Below are 15,254 nucleotides of genomic sequence, written 5' to 3'. Positions count from 1 at the left end.
TGCTCATTTAAATTTTTAATACATTTTTTCAATTATACCTTCTAACTAATATTGGATATTTAGAAATTTTCGGTACAGTATCGTAAATTTCATATAAATATCGGAAATTTTGTTGGATTTATCAATTTACCGTGCCTGATGCTACATATCAGAAATTTAAAATTATTGATATCGGATATTTTAAAATTCTGGTATGTAGCAGCAGTTAAAATTGAAATTGGAAAATTGAAATATCCGATACCGGTAATTTTAAATTTTCGGTATGACTTCAGTTTTTAAAATTATCATAAATTTAAAATTTTCGATATATGAAAAATACTAGAACTTTCAAATTTTTGGTAATTTTGGGACTTGATTTTTTTTCTTCTTTTTTTTTTTTTAAACTTGAATAAAGTTACGGTGAAATAACGAACCGTCTTAATATATATAAATAGAATAAATGTCATACATAAATGCATTACAAAAAAAACTACAATCACTTCCTAGACAATTCTTTCCAATGTCTGAACCGACCCGCATATGCTGATTCTCATGCTTTTGCATCATTAGAACAATTCTTCCTCCAACGATCAGTGATGGGAGGCAGTGAACAATCGGGTCTCAACTTTACCTGAACCCAATGATTACCATCGCAAAATCAACAACAATGATTGTATGTCAACTCATGTATGGGGGTGAAGCTATGAGAAGCGGGAAAAATGTTATGTTCATTTTCATAGAAAGAGAAACAAATACAACACTATAGCTAGAAGTAATAGGGTAACCCATATCTGGAATCGACATCCATTTCTCCTTACCCTGACACCCAAGTGTTTTACGAGTAATGAATTACTAACGTAAGAGACAATGTCATGGAACAACTTGGAAAATAATTCTTCGTGTTGATGGATTTGAGTATGCAACTGTCTCCGAACATCATAACATGCATCTTGCCCCCATCCTAATGCAAATGAAATACAACGGAAATCACAATTTCCATCTGGTTCAACAACAATAATGTCATCGATGTATGGATGAAAGAAAGCAGGAAACTGTGACAAGTACTCGCCTTTTGCAGAATTGGTTGAAGGTTGCTTACTAATCTGCATGGTTGACGATTGACTCTCACTTGGTTGTGTGCATGATCTCTTCGTAGTCTGACTCTCCTGCGAAGCATCAACATATTCCCACTGACTTGAATCATGATGCACATCACTTTCCTCACCTTTTCGACTCTTTTTAACTCCTCTCTTTGGTTTGTATTTCATCAGCGGTGGACATATTGAAGTTGTGGACGGATGGGCTATATTACGAACTTTTTTTCTTCAACGCCCTTTGACCCACACTCCTCATCTAAATCCCAATTTCTCTCGTCAGGACTCACATCATGTTATGAAATTTGCAATTTCGTCCAAAACACATGAATAGTTTCCAAAGGTATAGGTAAGCATAGAATTTGGTAACCGGTGAGATGACACGCACACGGTAACCCATGTGTTGTTCTAATGTAACAACCATACCTCTCCTTGCTCGCACCCACAAATTTGACTCTTTCTAGTTCCTTTCCATTAAGTTATATACACTATCTTGAAACAAAATTGTGCAATTTAGAATAGAATGGAGTGTTACACTGATGCTCAATATTGATGATATTTTTTTGAAACGACACTCTTATGGAACCTAGCAGCAACTTCAACATTGTGTTCACAGCATCCCAGCTCGCACATAAATCACCACGACTTATCGTCAACATGTTCTTCAATCTCCAATATGCCGACTCCACCCTAATAATCATGAACACATTAAATAAACCACTCACAAATTAACATAAACATATTCCCTGTTAGAAGAATGTACTTGTTTGTTGTTGTGTTCTCTAAATGAGTGACGCTGTTTGTCCATGTAGAAATAAACCTTTCTTTATATGGTGTTAACCATATTTCTTTCACATACTTGACAAATGATGGAATATCACCACATATACTTTCGAAGTGGTTCAGATGTACATCAAATTCATCTTATGTATTTGAATACATCATGTTGTTCCATGATATGTTCTTGTCTTTCTGATTTCACATACTCTTTATATTTCATGCTAATGTTTTTTGAAATATGAAACGTACACATCAAATGAGACGCATTTGGGTACACAAAATCAATGGATTTCATTAATGCAAGTTACTGGTCCGTTACCAAAACATTCGAAAGCAACTTCTCAGAATAGAACAATTCTTTAAGCTTCTGTAGTGCCCATGTGAAGTTCTTCTCCCTTTCATGTTCCAAATATGCAAAAGCAACTGAAAACGTCAATTTTGTTGATGTAACACCAACAATCTCAAGCAGTGGTAGCCGGTACCTGCACGATTAAAAAACACATTCAGCAACAAGCTCACTTAAAATATTTTTAAGACGGGTGAAATTAAAATTAAAATTCTTACCTATTTATTTTGTACGTGCAATCAAAAATCAACACTTGAGGAAACATATTCAACAACTTCACAGAATCAGGGTGTGTCCAGAAGATATCAGCCACAATATATGAATTCTCCTTATTTCTAGACCAACACATGTATTTTTCTTGGTGAATAAGGCTTAATAACATTTGCATTTCTGTCATTGCACCTCTCTTGCCCAGTCTGTATGTTGCTCTAGCTCGGTATATCTGGGTAATACTCGTGAGATTTTTTGGGTCTTTGTCTTTCAAAGCAGACACGACGTACCTTGGTGTCATATTGTACTCCGTCATGTCATTCACAAACTTTCTTTCATCATCTTTTAGACGGCCCAAGATGTCATGACCTACCAAATCTTTATCTAGTTTATATGATTGTGCATCCGACATGTAACCGTCACCTTCCAACCAATATCAGTCGGAACATATCTCAACCTAAATGGCATCTAACCTTCATAGTATAATTGCCATAAAATCCCACATTTTTCTTTTTGTAATTTCCTCCTCTGTCACAACCCATAATCAATTTATCCTTCCTCCTTCGCAGTCCATTAGCAGAATCGGATCAGATTGTAACAACAACAATATCATGAGTTTTTCCAATTGACCGTGCCTATTCTAGAACTTTATCTCGTGATTAAAAAACCTGACAATCACAAAAACGTATAATTAGATAACTTCATCAATTTATAAAAACAAAAAAAAAATTGTGTATGAAGTCCAGTAAACATACTGTATCTGTGATGAAGTACTCCGTAAGATCGGTACATGAATCCGTAGAAGAAGCTGAAGCTGCCGGTTCAAGACCGCAAAGATATAAAACTTTATCTACCATACCAGAAATTTTAGGTTCTAAAGAAATTTCCGGTACACACCGAAAATTTGTTTTTTTTTTTAAAAAAGATAAAATTTTTAAGTAAATAGTGTCATAAATATTTTGAAAATAACGTAAAAATGTGAGGGTGACATATATATAATTTTCTTATTGAGGGCACTTGTCTTCAACATAACAATATAAATATTTTTCATAGATAGACTAAGGTGGTTCCGATATATTTTGGTTCCTCCGTTTAAAAGGATTAAAATAGGGAAAAATTAGAATAGAAAATAGATATAAAGTACCTATAGTTGCCTAGGCAAATTAGCGTCCAATGATAGACAAATTAGTGATAGTGTTATGGTTGGGAAAACTAGATTACTCTACTTCGAGAATAAGAAGAAGATAAGAAGAAAAAACTAATTACTGGTTTTTATAATGATTGCATAAGCCAATACAAGGTTGTATAAGGATCTTCGTAAAAATGCTAATAAATTATTCTAGAATGTAGATGGTCACCACTTCATTCCATTTTAGACTTGACACTCAAGATATTCAAGTAAAACTACAAGAGATGAAGTGGTGAGAGATTTTTAAGTTTCTATAATAAAGATTAGGGCTGGACATCGGTCGGTTTGGGTAGGAAATCGGGCCCAAAACCTCAATCCGACAAAGCCCACGGTTGAAAATCATAGGTCCATTTCCGACTGTATTCTCTCTCGGTTTAGTCGGTTTCGGTTTAATCGGTTTTTACGGGTAATCGGGTGGGTTCAATCGGTTAATTCAAAATAGGGCCAATTTGAATCCAGCCAACAAGCATTAATACAAAGTATTAAGTAATAAATTACAATCATCCAAATATTTAAAAATAAAACATTCAAATATCTTCATTGTTAAAAAGAAATCTATAGCTTCTGGATGCTTTGACAGGGTGAAATTTGAAGCTGTTCTAAAAAAACAACAAAAACTCAAGATAACCAGATCTCTAATATAGAGACTATGAAACTGAAGATAAAGATTATGAAGAAGATTGTTGCTGATGAATGTTCTTCATCTTCATCCATGAAACAACAACAACAACCTAAATATCAGTGTTTGCTTTACTTGATGTTTTCGTGACCGCACCGTGACGGTAATCTCTCTCACTCTTTCTTATACATCAAAGTTCAAAAACTTGGAACAACAAACGCAAACATAGAGAGATGACGAGGAATTTACATGATAATTGGTGGTGGTTTGTGGTTGAATGGTGGACGGTGGACGGCGGCGTTCCGTGAGAGACTGTAGGTGAAGTGAAAAAGGTGAGAAAACCCTAACAGATTCAATTCAATGTGTGTTGGTTAGTTGATGCTGTATTAAGATTTAAGTGGGCCAACATATACTTAGCGTTCCACTTCCAGCCCAATCACATTATTATTATACGAATTCATCTTTAGCCGGTCGGTTTAGGATTTCGCTGGGCCACAATATTCAAACCTAAACCGACCGATTTAACTCATATAAACCCATTTTTTTTCAAACCGCCCAACCGATAAACCGGTTCATCCGAACCGATGACTAACGGGCCACATGGATAGGGTGGTTTGGGTCGGTTTCCATATTTTTGTCCAGCCCTAATAAAGATATGCGAATTTCTTTATGCATCTATAAACTTTTTTTTAGGGATTTTTAGTGAAAATTCGAAAATATTCCTATATTTCGGATATGCATTTGCAAAGTCACATTTTATTATAAAAAAATGTGATTTTGTATATGCATTTACGAAGTCACCTTTTTTTGTTGGAAAAAGAGTGACTTCGGAGATGCATATGCGAAGTCACCTTTTTTCTTAAAAAAAACGACTTTGGATATGCATATCCGAAGTAATTTAACATTTTCGGATGCGGTTTTTGTTGAGTACTACCGCGATTGTGCTTTGCGGTGTTGGTTTATGTTCTTGGTTGGCACGTCCCTCTTTGTGGACAAAAGTTCAACCTACGTGGACGTAACATACCTCCAGTATTTTATGGATTTGAGTACAGTCCATGAGTAGACTGGGGGACTCCATTCTAGTATACCTATTCTAAAAGCTGAATGAAGCATGCAACTTGAGGACCAGACAGTTGACTGGCTCTTCCACACTCCTCACCATACATTTCTTTTCAATTATTTGAAATTTAATCTGTTATTTATTAACCTGTACTTATATATTTTGCTATTTGTGTTTCAGAGGTGGATCATCTCTTACTTTCACCGCATTCATGGCTACGATCTTGATCCGTTGTACACTGACGACATGCCTAGGGCTGCACGATAGGTCCTCCAAAGGGGGAATCATAAAGTGGCGCCATACCGGGTATACCTCGATCGTACTGCTCACGATGACATAAATTAGACGCCCTTCTGTGATTACCAGCATGTTGTTCCATTCGACCGCATCTCATTATATTCCGGATGGTTAGCATGTGGGACAAACACCATGGTCAAGTATTTTCCAGAATGGTGCCTCAAATAGTTTGGACGCATGCAGATGATACCTAGGTCTCCATTTGAGGCTTCTCCTGACACCATTACCCGCCGAGATCTCACTGATATCTTTCAGGAATGAGAGCATCATTTGGTGCCAGAGGAGTATCGGGATATGCGGGCATCCCAGAGCTGATAGTGTTTATATGGATACGTGACATGGTTTTTTAAAGTCACATCCTATCATGACACCCGATGCTCCTGGGCGTCACCTAGTCAGCGTATGAGGAACTATCAGAGAATTAGCAGGCCGAGGATGACCAAGTCATTGATCTTCTGCTGATATGTCAGCGGGTACAGTTGATTGGGAAGGAGGCATTGGACAAAAGGATCCTTCAGGAGTGCGGTGTAGAGGTGGTTGCCATAGTTGAGAGAATGGTCAGTGAGGCGTCCAGTGCGGCGGGCTATAAGAGGCAGATGAGGTCGCAGGGGGTTAGGTTTAGACATACTCAGTAGTAGCAGTAGCCTATGTTTTAGGATTTTTATTTCGTGTTGTAATATCCATATATTTTGCACTTTCAGAACATCCGTTGTTCTGTATTTTGATATTTTATTTTACGTAATTGTTATTTCCAAATCATTTTATCGGATAATTTAGTTATTCCGTTTCTCCGATTTTATCAATGTAATGATTAAGTTTTTTTTTTACAAAAATGATTGATTCAGAGCAAAATTCACATGTGCATATCCGAAATATTTGTTTTAGGTGATTTCGGATATGCATATGCGAAAAAACCTCTCACATTTTAAGTCCAACTATTAAATAATAAATCATTATAAAAAATGTCATTTCGGATATACATATCCGAAACATCTAGAAATATGAAAAAAATATGCATTCGAATATGCATATGCGAAAGATATTTTGCGGTTTTCAGTGGTATTTTTGACCCTATATGACCGACGAATGATGAAATATATATGAATCAGATTCAAAACTTGTACATAGTGGGGAAATACATAAGGGCAACCCCATTCTTTTTAATGTGGGACTGAACAAATTTGAAGGAAAATAATTGCTGATTCAAGAAGAGCCTATTTGCTATTGAGTTTGTCGGATAGAGTGACTTCAACTTCAGTTACAATGATGCAACAATCTTTCCCAAGCCACTTTCCTTTGAATTTTACTGCACAATATTATCACAGTTCTTCCTTTTCCGTTGAATCTCTCCTTTCTTTGATTGATATTGCAAAATGGTGTCCTTTCTCTCCCTTCAACGCATCACCCAAACCTTGAGAACAAACCTTTACCGGTACAAAAGCCTTTTGGTGCTGCAGCATAAGGCTCTAGCACTTGTTTATGTTACCATACAATAGACATTGAGTTGTAGAAGAGAGGAATCAAAGTTCATCACTAACAATGCAAAAAAGATGAAGCCTTCATTAAATTAATAAGGATAAGCATCCATTCATCTGTCATTAATTTTCTTGGTAACATTCACAAGGACAAGAACATACATTCATACATTCTTTAACAAGACATAAAAACAAAGAGTAGGAATAATACACAGACTATATACTATTTTCTAGACAAAAAATGCCAATAATTATAAATGTGTATATATGTATGGCATATATTCCTGTTGCTGCTATTTTCGTCATCTTTTCGTCATGTTGAAGAGCTTGAACCAGATGCCATACCAATTACCTGGTTGGGTGTAAACCTTTGTAATTGAATCATGCGCGCGTATATCCCATCTTGATGATTTTTCAATAACTGTGAATGTGAACCTTGTTCAGCTACTTTACCATCATCAATCACAGCAATCACATTGGCGTTTCTGATAGTTGATAACTTATGCGCAACAATGATGGTTGTTTTTCCTGCCGAAGCGCGGTCTAGAGCCTCTTGAACAGATCTCTCGGATTCGGCATCAAGTGCACTTGTTGCCTCATCAAGTAGCATAAGCTCGGCTTTCCTCAAAAAAGCGCGAGCAACTGCTATTCTTTGTTTTTGTCCACCGGAGAGCTGAACACCTCTCTCCCCTACAAAGGTTTTGTATCCGTCTGGTAGAGAAGATATGAACTTGTGAGCATTGGCGAGTGTCGCGGCTTCTATTATCTCGGTTTCTGTTGCTGAGTCATGGCCGTATGCAATGTTTTCGTAAATAGTAGTAGCAAATAGGCATGGCTCTTGAGGTACCACGGAGATGTGTCTCCTTAAGGACTTGAGGTTGTATTTTCTAATGTCCTTTCCGTCGATCATGACCCGGCCGGACGTTGGATCATAAAATCTCTGTATAAGAGCAATCACCGAGCTCTTACCGCAGCCACTAGGTCCAACTAGAGCAAGAGTTTTGCCAGCTCGGACACGGAGATTAAGGTCACGAAACACCGGCATATCTGGTCTAGTGGGATACGAGAAGTCCACATGCTTAAGTTCAACTTCACCGCGAAGACGGTCAGGAACGGGAGTAGCATCTTGATCATCTGGTTCAATCTCAGTTCTCCGGTCAAGGAGATCAAAAACTGATCGCATGGCTCTACCTCCTTTGATGAACTCGGGAGCCAGCGTTAATGTCTCGGCAGCACCATTGGCAGAGACCATGAGGACCATAAAAACTCGGATTGTTTTAGAGAAGTCGGATATTCCATGTTTCACTAGCCATGAAGCATACCAGAGACCAAGTGCATACGAAGCATAAAGTGCAAACTGAGCTACTCCGTATCCGCTTCCAGAAATCTGTCCCTTCCAAAAGCACCTCTGTAGCGGAGTTTCAAGGTTGGAAGCGAAAAGGCGAACAATTTTTGCTTCTGAATTGAAGGCTGCAACCGTCCTTACATTGGCTATAGCCTCCCCAGCTAGTTGTGTGGCCTTGGCATGCGCGGCTTCCAAGTCACCAGAGAAACCAGTCATGAACATTTTCTGTACAAAACACAAAATAGTTTATGCTGCATTGAGCTTTGAAAACGAAAACTAAATAGAAACAAATTTTTCTATTAAGGCGTTAAAAAGAAGTGAACGGAATAATAAACAAACCTGCAACACAGTGGCTGCAACAACAACAGGGAATACAGCAATGAGGACAAGGGCAAGACGCCACTGCAGCACAAAACCTGCGGTACAAGCAACAAGCATAAGTGCAGTATTCTGCACAATTATCGAAATTCGGTCTCCAATGGCTGATCTGACATTGTTGGCATCAAGAGCTAGTCTTGCAGCAATCCTTGCACTCTCATTTTCCTCCTGATCAAACCAGGCCATTTCATTCTTAAGCACGGCCGCCAGCATTTTCTCCCTCACACGTTTCGTAAGATTTTCGCCAACAATATCCCAAAAGAAGTGTTGCAATGTATTGAAGATAAGTGCAGTTGATGAAAGGCCAATCAACAAGTAGCAGTACTTATTTATTTCTCGGATCATGTATTTGTGGTCCGGATTGTAATAGATACTGAGAACAGCACTAAGAACATAAGCAAAAAAAGCACTAAGTGATCCACAAACAATTGAACCGATTGAGCCGAGTAAAGCATAAAGCCATTCAGGAGAGTTCATTTTAACTAGTCTCCAGAAGGAACCGGCTTGATCTTTGAAGGCAAGCTTTTCATGCTTGTAATTTGGATGAGATGCATCTAGTGACAAACTGAAATCTGATGTAGAGAAATCAGACAATCTACGTGAGTACGGTGATCGTCCATAAGAAGAATTCCTAGTAATTATTGGCGAGCTAACTGAGTTTCTTGCACTTGAAGGCCTGCAGTTAAAAATGACATGCATGTTCAGCTCAAAATATCTACTATTCTTTTATGAACAATGAAAATGAAATCATTTCAATTTCAAAGACCTAAATGTTACACATTGGTGAAAACTACCTTGCACTACTCTTTCTAGCATTATTCATTGCAGTTTCATGAGCCATCTCCTGCATCTTAATGAGCTTGGCATAGACTCCGTTTTCCCCTTTGGAGAAGAGCTCGTCATGAGTTCCAATTTCAAAAACACTTCCTTGTTGAATCACGGCTACGAGGTCAGCTTTGCGAATGGTGGAGAGACGGTGCGCAATTACAAGAGTTGTTCTGCCAATCATGAACCGGTCAAGTGCTTCTTGCACCAACTTTTCTGATTCAGAGTCCAATGCACTTGTTGCTTCGTCAAGGAGAAGAATCGCTGGATTCTTTAACATTGCCCTTGCTATCGCAATTCTTTGCTTTTGCCCTCCGGAAAGTTGCAGTCCTCTTTCTCCTACCTGCCATCAATAAAAGTATTATTATTTTTCTTTTCTATTTTTTTATCATTTTATTCCATTTTCTACTATATTACTTCTTATATCGTATGATTCCTCCTATGGCCCTCCGGAGGCTTTAAGATTAAAAAATAACTTTTCTGTGGTCCTTATATTTTTTGTTATGAACATGTGTACAAGTTGACCGAAGCATGTTACCCTCTTGGTCTTTTGTCAGATACAATGCATAAACAACACTTCCTGCTGCAGGTTTGACCAGATTAATAGTCAAAGCATCACCATGTTTCTGTACACATTGTTAATAACACATAGTAACCGTTGTGGAATAAAATATTCATCTTTTTCTTATCACCATGTTTCTGTGTACATTGTTAATGACAATATATTTTAAATTATTTTTATATAATTCAAATCCAATGATGTGATTAATTTAACAAAGGAACCGTTAATTCATCCACAACATGCATTTTCTTGAGCTAAGTTGACTAACCTGAGTTTCAAAGCCTTCGGGAAGTTTTATGATGAATGAATGAGCATTAGCAACCCTAGCAGCTTCTTCAATCTCAACCTGGTTTGCATCAGGCCTTCCCAAGAGTATATTTTCTCGAATCGTAGTAGCGAACAAAGCAGGCTCTTGGCTCACAAGTCCTATCTGTTGCCTCAGCCATTTAAGCTTCAAAGTTTTTATGTCATGTCCATCTAGCATGACTTGTCCTGCACCCAATTTTTCGGAACCATTTAAATGCAACGTAACTGAATTTAACAATAAAACTTCCTATCTCAAAATTTAATCTTTTAACATAAAACCTATCGTTTTCGAAATTTACCTAAAGTTGGGTCGTAGAATCTCTCAATAAGAGAAACAACAGTACTCTTGCCAGAGCCACTGCTACCAACTAAAGCTATGGTTTTTCCGGCAGGAACATTTAACGAGAAATTGTTGAGGATTTTAACATCAGGCCTAGAGGGATAAGAAAAGTCAATATTTTTCAGCTCCACGAGTCCAGTAACTGTCTCCAATTCCAATCCTGATTCACTGTTTCTGTCGATTCCAGGCTTGTGATCAATTATCCGGAAAATCTTAGCAGCAGCAACTCTCGCCTTCGTAAATGCAGCCATGCTAGGCGCAGATTGTCCCAGACCTCTACAGAAATTAAATTGAATCGTTAAAACATATTAAACATTAAAAAATCCAATTCAATCACTACGGTTTTGTTTCGCATAACACAAAATGCACTACTAGTACTCACATTCCACCGATCATGACAGCAAACATGGTCGCAATGGCAAGTCCTCCATTGGTGTCGTGATGCCTTATAAGAAATCCTCCGTACCATAGAAGAAGAGCGTAACAACAGAAAACAACAAAGTAAGTTGCACCTAATCCCATTCCCTTTGCAAGACCAGTTTTATAGCCAAGCTTCTGAGCAACCTTCAAGGATGAAGAGTAACCTTGTAGTGCTTGAGACTCGCCAACAAATGCCAACACTACTCGGATTTGCACAATCGTCTGCAATTTCAACAACAAAATCACCTCAGTTCCAGAAAAAGTGAAATTGAGACAGATTATAATTTATACATCTATAAACGTTAAACCAAACACCGCTTATTCATTACCTGTTCTACAATGTTGCCAGCTTGAGAAAGAGCTTCTTGGCTCTTACTAGTGAGTTTAGCCAAAGTTGTGGTATGAATGCCTCCGATTACAGCTATCATAGGAACAACAGCAAGAGTAACCAAAGCCAATTGCCAAACAGCAGTGAACCCAACAACAAAACCAGAAACAAAAGTAGCCATGTAGTGAATGAAATTTCCCAACTGCACAAACCAAGCACACAATTCAAAAACTAGTCCAATCTAATGAAACTGACACAAAAGAATATAAAGAAAAAAAACATAACAGTTGTTCATTCATCTAACCTTCTCACTTATGGCATCCTGGACCATGACAGCATCAGTATTGATTGCAGAAACAACATCGGAAGTTCGAACCTCCGTGTCGAAGAACTCAATGTCTTGTTTCAATGCAGCTTCCAGATACTTGATCCTCATCTTGGTCGATTGTCGCTCACCCGTCCACATCCAACACGAAATCTCTGCAATAAGTCCAACCCCTTTTTCAATCATTATCCATTAACTCCAAACAATTGAAAATCAAAACATAAAAAATTCAAAACCAAAAAAAGACAACAAAAAAAAAACTTGTTCTTCAACTACTTCAATTGGAAACAAACTAACCAACCTGCCCATGAAGATGCCCAAATAGCAGCACCCACCACAAGGAAGTATAATGCATACTGCAAAAAACAACCATTTATATACACTTTCCAAAAATAGAAAAATCACAAAAAAGCATCAACCTTTAAATTCTGCTATCTGATAAAAAATTTCACCTTCATAACTTCTTGTGTCATCTTGTCCAAATTATTAGCATTTGACCCAAAAGAGTTAACAAGATCCGCAAAGAATCTAAGAAAAATAGGCAAAGAACAGCCATGAACAATTGCTCCAAAAGTCCCAATTGTCATTAGAACATAATCCAACCCATCAGCAAATCTAAAAAGCTCTCCAAACCCAACAGCATCAAAATTCTGACCCTTCTTCTCCTTACCACCACCATCACCATCTTTGTTATCTTCTTCCATTTCCTTCAAAACTTGAACTTGATTCTCAGAACCATTAACACTAACAGAAGCAGTTCCACTAACACCCTCTTCTGTTACTGTTGGTAGGTTCCCTTTAGAAGAGTTCATATCATCATTGACAAGCTCAAGTCCTTGCATTTCAGACCATTTCCATTGCTCAATAGTTTTAATCTCTTCAGATTCTTTTGACATTTGATATAAATTTCTAAACTTTTCTTTTATAGACAAAAATCCCAGTTCCCAAAATACAAAACTAACCTCTTCACACTCTACCTGCTCTTTCTGCTCTCATGTTTCTGATCTGAACTAACTTTTTTTCTACTCTCTCTATGTTTCTCTCTCTATATTTATACAAATAATTATATATTTGTATTGTTTGTTTTGTGTGAGGAGGAGTGAGATAATGGTGGGGTGTGAATTGTTGGCATATTCTCTCTCTCTCTCTCTTCACTCACTCCTATGAGATTATGATAATCTTTTACTACTTGGTGTAATGTGAGTGAAGAAGAAGAGTGAGTGGGAACAAAGAAAAACAAGGGTTAGTGGGTTAATGTAAAAAACACCGAAAGTGATAGGTGGGTGGTGAGAACCTAGACAGAGAACAAAAGTTTGAATCAAAGCATTTTTGGAGAAACAATTATGAAAAGACTATACAGAGATAAAGCTTTGATTTTTCACCCGACAAGGTACACTGTTCTGTGAAAATTTTAAGATTCATTTTGACCAATTTAATCATAGTCATCTATATTAAAATTTGTTTCTAATTCAAATCCAAGACCAATATATATTAATGAATTACATTTAATCCATCCATCTAATTTTATGGATGGATCCATCTCATTTTACAAATTCAATTGAGTATTGACCATATTTTACTTTATTTTTTAATTTTAAAATTTCACAAAATTTTTTAAAATTTTTTACTATAAATTTTTTATTTTAAATTTTTTAACAAAAATGAATTTTTTAAATTTCTCTGTTTTAAAATGATTTTAATTTTAGAAATTATATGAAATATATCTCGCTCTTTCTCACATTTTATCTCTCATACACATTTATATTGTGTAGGGTTAGGTAAATTTATTGTAAATAAACTTTGTTTTGATTAGTGATCATATATTGGTGAGTTAAATTTAACGGTTAAAAATACTAATAATAGATGATTATTAAAAAAAACATTATGTGAAATTTTAAGATTGATTTTAATCAACTTTATCATTGTCGTCAATATTAAAAATTGTTTATAATTCAAATCGAAGACCAATATAAATTATGATATTTTATTTATTGAACAAAATTTATTAATCTGATCATCTAATTATGTGGATGGATTCATCTCATTTTACAAATTCAATTGACCATATTTAACTTTATTTTTATTTTTTAAATTTCACAAAATAAATTAAAATTTTTACTATAATTTGTTTTATTTTAAAATTTTTAACAAAAATGAATTTTTTAAATTACTCTTTTTAAAAATAATTTTAATTTTAAAAATTATATAAAATATATCTCCCTTTTTCTCACATTTTCTCTCTAACATACATTTATATTATGTTGGGTTAGGTAAATTTATTATAAATAAACTCCGTTTTGATTAGAGATGACATATTTGTGAGTTAAATTTAACGGTTAAAAATACAAATAATAAATGATTGTTAAATAAAATGTTATGTGAAATTTTAAGATTGATTTTGAACAATTTTATTATAGTCGTCAATATTAAAAATTATTTCTAATTCAAATCGAAGACCAATATAAATTGTGATATTTTATTTATTGAACAAAAAATTATTAATCTGATCATCTAATTATGTGGATGGATTCCTCTCATTTTACAAATTCAATTGACCATATTTAACTTTATTTTTATTTTTTAAATTTCACAAAAAAATTAAAATTTTTACTATAATTTATTTTATTTTAAAATTTTTAACAAAAATAAATTTTTTAAATTTCCCTTTTTTGAAATAATTTTTATTTTAAAAATTATATGAAATATATCTCCCTTTTTCTCAAACACGTTTATATTGTGTTGAGTTAGGTAAATTTATTGTAAACAAACTCTCTTTTGATTAGTGATGACATATTTGTGAGTTAAATTTAACGGTTAAAAATACAAATATTAAATGATTGTTGAATAAATTATTAAGTGAAGTTTTAAGATTGATTTTGACCAATTTTATTATAGTCGTCAATATTAAAAATTATTTCTAATTCAAATCGAAGACCAACATAAATTATGATATTTTATTTATTGAACAAAAAATTATTAATTTGATCATCTAATTATGTGGGAGGATTCATCTCATTTTACAAATTCAATTGACCATATTTAACTTTACTTTTATTTTTTAAATTTCACAAAAAATTTAAAATTTTTACTAAAATTTATTTTACTTTAAAATTTTTAACAAAAATGAATTTTTTAAATTTCTCTTTTTAAAATAATTTTTATTTTAAAAATTATATGAAATATATTTCTCTTTTTCTCACATTTTCTCTCTCTCTCTCTGACACACATTTGTATTGTGTTGAGCTAGGTAAATTTATTGTAAATAAACTGTGTTTAATTAGTGATGACATATTTGTGAGTTAAATTTAACGATTAAAAATATAAATAATAGATAATTGTTAGAAAAGATATTAATGTGAAATTTTAAGATTGGTTT

General features: G+C 35.0%; 2 protein-coding genes across 2 annotated transcripts; both read right to left on the bottom strand.

Annotated features, from left to right (window-relative positions):
* Positions 1 to 1,709: 1,709 nt before the first annotated feature.
* Positions 1,710 to 2,821, bottom strand: LOC131614808 (protein FAR1-RELATED SEQUENCE 5-like). Its single transcript, XM_058886357.1, has 3 exons — positions 2,418 to 2,821; positions 2,173 to 2,335; positions 1,710 to 1,763 (listed from the first exon to the last, which is right to left on the bottom strand). The coding sequence occupies exons 1-3, from the start codon at positions 2,819 to 2,821 to the stop codon at positions 1,710 to 1,712; spliced, it is 621 nt and encodes a 206-aa protein (XP_058742340.1).
* Positions 2,822 to 7,136: 4,315 nt separating this feature from the next.
* On the bottom strand, positions 7,137 to 13,188 carry LOC131610236 (ABC transporter B family member 1). Its single transcript, XM_058882129.1, has 10 exons — positions 12,331 to 13,188; positions 12,180 to 12,234; positions 11,858 to 12,033; positions 11,555 to 11,755; positions 11,188 to 11,447; positions 10,765 to 11,081; positions 10,428 to 10,651; positions 9,567 to 9,940; positions 8,734 to 9,448; positions 7,137 to 8,619 (listed from the first exon to the last, which is right to left on the bottom strand). Exons 1-10 carry the CDS (start codon positions 12,772 to 12,774, stop codon positions 7,363 to 7,365), a joined length of 4,023 nt encoding a protein of 1,340 aa, XP_058738112.1. The 5' UTR covers positions 12,775 to 13,188; the 3' UTR covers positions 7,137 to 7,362.
* Positions 13,189 to 15,254: the final 2,066 nt, after the last annotated feature.

The sequence above is a fragment of the Vicia villosa genome, linkage group LG6 (assembly GCF_029867415.1).
Source record: "Vicia villosa cultivar HV-30 ecotype Madison, WI linkage group LG6, Vvil1.0, whole genome shotgun sequence".
NCBI classification, from domain to species: Eukaryota; Viridiplantae; Streptophyta; class Magnoliopsida; order Fabales; family Fabaceae; genus Vicia; species Vicia villosa.
This window is presented reverse-complemented; position numbering and strand designations above follow the sequence as displayed.